General features: G+C 63.0%; 1 protein-coding gene across 1 annotated transcript in view; it reads right to left on the bottom strand.

Annotated features, from left to right (window-relative positions):
- ADRA2C (adrenoceptor alpha 2C) overlaps nt 1–4,356 on the bottom strand; it is a 37,364-nt gene that overhangs the window by 1,822 nt on the left and 31,186 nt on the right. The window contains exons 2-5 of the mRNA XM_007456895.1: nt 4,287–4,348; nt 1,844–1,919; nt 608–676; nt 105–526 (exon numbers count right to left, since the gene is read on the bottom strand). Of these exons, the coding sequence (XP_007456957.1) occupies nt 105–526; nt 608–676; nt 1,844–1,919; nt 4,287–4,348 (629 nt within the window). The remainder of the gene's footprint in view (nt 1–104; nt 527–607; nt 677–1,843; nt 1,920–4,286; nt 4,349–4,356) is intronic.

Below are 4,356 nucleotides of genomic sequence, written 5' to 3'. Positions count from 1 at the left end.
CGCTCCGCCTCCCATCCGGCCGGCTAGGGCTCGGCGCGCCGGGGCGCGGGCCGCCGCTCCTTGGGGCCCCAGCGCCCGCGTGCCGCCTCCGGCTCCAACTTTACTTTCCCGGGCAGGGCGCCGGCGTCGCCGTGCGTCCTCCTCCGGCTCCTCCTCCCGCTGCTCCCGGCGCGGGCGCCCCCCGCGGTCCGCGCTCGGCCGTGCTGGCGCCGCCTCGCCTGCCTCGGCTCGCCGGAGCTGCGCCGCCGCCGCCGCCGCCGCCGCCGCCGCCGTGCGCTCGGCGCGAGTGTCGCCGCTCGGGCTCGGCTTCCAACTTGGGTAGAGTTGCGCAGCGGGGCGGGGCGCGGACGGGCGGGGGCGGCCTGGCGGGCAGGCCAGCGCCGCCGGCCCGGGGGGAGCGGGCCCAGGAGCCGGAGCCCGCGGCCGCCTCGGCGAACCTGCCCGCGCGGCGCCGGGGAGGAGCCCGGGGCGGTGGCGTGGGGCGCGCGCGCTCGGCGAGGGCGCCCCCTCCAGGGCTGTCCGCAGCCTGCGGGACTGGACCGAGTGCCAGCTGGCCTGGGCGGTGAGTTCCAGAAGCCTGCTCTTTCTAAGACGCGAGCTTCCTCACCTCCCCCGGACACACGAACACGCGGGAGCGCACACTCGCGTGCCGGACGGGCGGCTCGGGGTCCGCGGCCTGATTGGAGAGCCAGCCACTCGCAGCCTGGCGGAGAACGCGTCGCTGCTTGGGTGCGCAGCGGAGCTGCCGAGGGCGGGTCCGGCTCCAGCTCGCATCTCTGGTGGATGCTCCGGTGCAGAACCACCACCCCACCCCCGGCCTCAGTTCCAAGCGCTGCTGGAGCGTGAATCATGACGGCAGTGCCTGTGGAAGCCCTGGGCAGGCTCCCAGGCTCTGCACCCATGTTGACAATTATTGAAGTTTAATTCTTATGCTCTGTGGCCCTGCTTTTAAAGGCTGGGGGATGTTCAGCATCACCGCGTCTGACAAACGCCCCAAACTGAATTGCCGCATGAGGGGCGGTTTGGCGTGGGAGCCTCATTTCTGCTTCGGGGCAAGCTACTGGGGTAACCCCCGCTTACCCCTGTCCCACGTCCCAGTGCATTCGTTCCGCAGACGTGCACTGTTGCTCCCAGCCGTGTCAGGTGCCGCTGGTCCCCGCCTCCAGACACCCTGAGGTCTGTGGGAGACAGACCCTGGGGAGGAGGTTGGAGTTCCCAGGCCTGGCATGTCTCACTCAGACCAGCCGGAGGACCTTTCCTCCCAGCAAAGCAGAACCATACCCAGGCTGGCCCGCAGCTCTCCCTGCATCCTCGGGTGTGTGTGGGGGGGAGCTGTGGTTGTGGGATGCCTCTGGGTACTAAGAGGGTGACTCAGGGAGGGGTTGGAGCCACACACCCCCAGTGATGCCTAGAAACGTGCGTGGCTTGGGGGCCGCTTCTCTCTTCTCTGAGCTCTGGAAGGGCTCAGAGGCCTTACCAGGAGAGCATGCTCTCCTAGCAGAGATGCCCATGTAGAGCTCTGACATCCTTGTTAACAACGTTATACCAAGGAGGAGGCCAGGACCAGGCTGGAAATCAAAGACTCCAGATGGCAGACCTGCTCAACAAGGGCCAGTCCTTGGCATTTATGCCATTTTGGGAGCAAAGCCACAATCGCGTGTAACCCAGGGAAGGTAGAGGCACCATACTTGTGAAAGGTCCTCTGGTCCTGGGGGCGTAAAAGGTGCCACCAGTCGGGGTACTTAGGGGTGCATTTTGCAGGGAAGACCCCTACACACCTGATCCTCCATTGTTGGCACGCACCGGCCCTGTCTGTATCAGGCCTTCTTCCTTGAGTGCTCACCATCTGGGGTGGATGGTGCCACACACTGAGATGGGTGCAGTAAATGCCATCAATGCCCTGGGGCTCCTCTTCCAGCCTGAGAGTGGGGTTATCAAGGAAGGCTTCCTGGAGGAGGTGGCCTCTGGGCTGTGTTTGGAGAGTGCGAGGAGTTATTAGGAAGTGAGAGGCCCCTGTTGGTTGTGCTCCCTGGGGTGGGGGCGGGCTTTGTCCTGGTGGGCATGTCCAAACAAGGGACATGGCCGTGGTCAGATGTAGGTTTTGGAGAGATCCGTCCTCCCAGCAGCTGGACAGCCATGTGGGCCTCCTCCTGACCTTGGGGGGTTCTTAACTTTCGAAAAGCACTTTGGGGGATGCATTCAAGGGTCCTGATGCCTCACAAGTTCACAGGCCAGGCCGGTCTAGCATGAGGGATTTGAAGGAAAAGGACCCAGAGCTGCAGGGGGCCCAAAGCAGACAGGACATCCCACTGCCCAGGCAGTGACTCTTTGGCCAGGCCAGGCTGGGGACATTTGGAGTGCCTGGCCAGCCAAGTGGCCCAGGCACCTGGGGACGCCTGCCCCAGCTGGCCTCGCCCAGGAGGACGAAGAAAGAAGCGCCTCTCCTGTGGGTCCAGGGCCCAGAGCTGAGGGGCGGCAGAGGGCTGGGCCACTGAGGAGTCCTTGGGTAGAGAGCCCTTGCCTGGGCTTCAGGGAAGCACCACATGCAGGCCTGCTCGCGTGCACCAGAGGCCCCAGAGACCAAGCTGTTCACAGAGGAGCTGGAGAGGCCTCTTACCCCGACACTGGAGATTAGGCTTGACAAACTGCTCCCAGCTGCCCTGGAACAGACAAAACAGCACGTGCCCGGGAAGACTGCCCGTGCTGAGGAGTCGCTGCTGTCCAGGCCTGGGCTTGGCGGGACCAGGAGGGATGATGGGAGGGCACTACTGGGGAGTCAGGCTGCACTGGTAGGGGATGGGGTCGTTGCGGAGGGGGTGTGGGCCATCTCGGCAGGAAATCATATGGAAGCGGAGCATCCTGGGGCTACCAGGGTGTACTCGTCTTCATCCCACCCGTGACCCACAGCCTTGGGACACTGGGACCTGGGCCCACTGCTGAGAGGAGGAATTTGGATGCACACCTGCTGGGTGCGGTGCCCTGTGCTCCACGAGTGGCCTCAGCTCAGGTAGAGGGGCTTGTCTCCTTGAACCACCTCCCTGTGTGCACAGTTATGCATGCGCACACACACACACACACACACACACATGCACACGTAGCCACACATGCATGCACACATACCCACGCACACCTATGCTCGCATCCTCACACACACACACAAACAGGAATTCGTACCACGAGATGCAGAGCCATATGCGTGACAGTGAGTTAACACGAGTATCCACGTGTACACACGATGCACGCACTCACGTGTACGTGCACCGGTAAGCAGCATGCGTGCACACCCATCCACATGTGCACACGTCACACACACTGTGCTCGTGCATGTGTCCAGGCACACGCATATCCACACACACAAAATCACATACACATGCTATGTGCATGCATGCATGAGTTTGTGTGCACACCTCATTTGTGCATATACAAGCATCCAGCACACAGGCGTGCATGTCCACATGTGCACACACGTTGCTGCACACACCCACCCATGTGCCAGCACACGTGCGCACACCCACACATGCACGTGTGCCTGTGGCCTCGCTCACCCTCTCAGGCTGCAGGGAGGGTGTATTTCTGCTACCCCAATGCAAGCAGCTCTTCCCAGATTTCAGGCTGGGTTCTGCTTTGCCTCGGCCTGCTCCCTCCAGGCTGGGAGCCCATTTGTCACTGCCTGCCATGGACTCCGGGCCGGGCACATGACGTTCTCCAGGCTGGCAACTCTGCCCTGTCCATCCCTAGGGCTCTCCTCTTCCTTGAAAACATGCGGCATGAGATTCCTCCCTGGGAGGCCTCCCTGCTCTCCCAGCCTGGGGTAGAGCCCCCTTCACTGGCCTCCTGTGTGCCCCTTCGAGGGTGAGCCATCATCAGACCACGTCTCTGCTGTGGGCTCTTGTAGACAGGCCACATCTCTGTCCCACAGTCTGGTGCGGGGACCAGTTCACGGCTCACAGTAGGAGCTCAATCAAAGCGTAGGGGAGGGATGGGTGGTACGAAGGGCCTGGTATCCTCCATCCTCCCCAGCCACACTGGATGCCTGCGGTGTAGCCGGTACAGGTGGGGCCCGGCAGAGCACAGTGCTAACTCGCCCAGAGCCAGACCCGGCATTCCCCCACCAGGCCCTTTCTGCATCTGTTCCGTGGAGGTTCTGGACATACGCTCCCACTTATCCCCTTACCTTCTGTCAGGCAGCCTGAGAACCTCCTGCCTCCAGGGGCCTCAGTTTTCCCATCCATAATGTGGGGAGATTGACTGGATGGTTCTAAGGTCGGTGCCGGCTCCGCCCTCACTTGGCTTTGAGCTCCTGGGGCTGGCGATGTGTCTGCCTGCTGTCTTTGCCCTCGGTGGGCACCTGCGGGG

The sequence above is a fragment of the Lipotes vexillifer genome, unplaced genomic scaffold (genome assembly GCF_000442215.2).
Source record: "Lipotes vexillifer unplaced genomic scaffold, Lipotes_vexillifer_v1.1 scaffold63, whole genome shotgun sequence".
NCBI classification, from domain to species: Eukaryota; Metazoa; Chordata; class Mammalia; order Artiodactyla; family Lipotidae; genus Lipotes; species Lipotes vexillifer.
The sequence above is the reverse complement of the archived record's forward strand: the minus strand, read 5'-3'. Positions and strand labels throughout refer to the sequence as shown.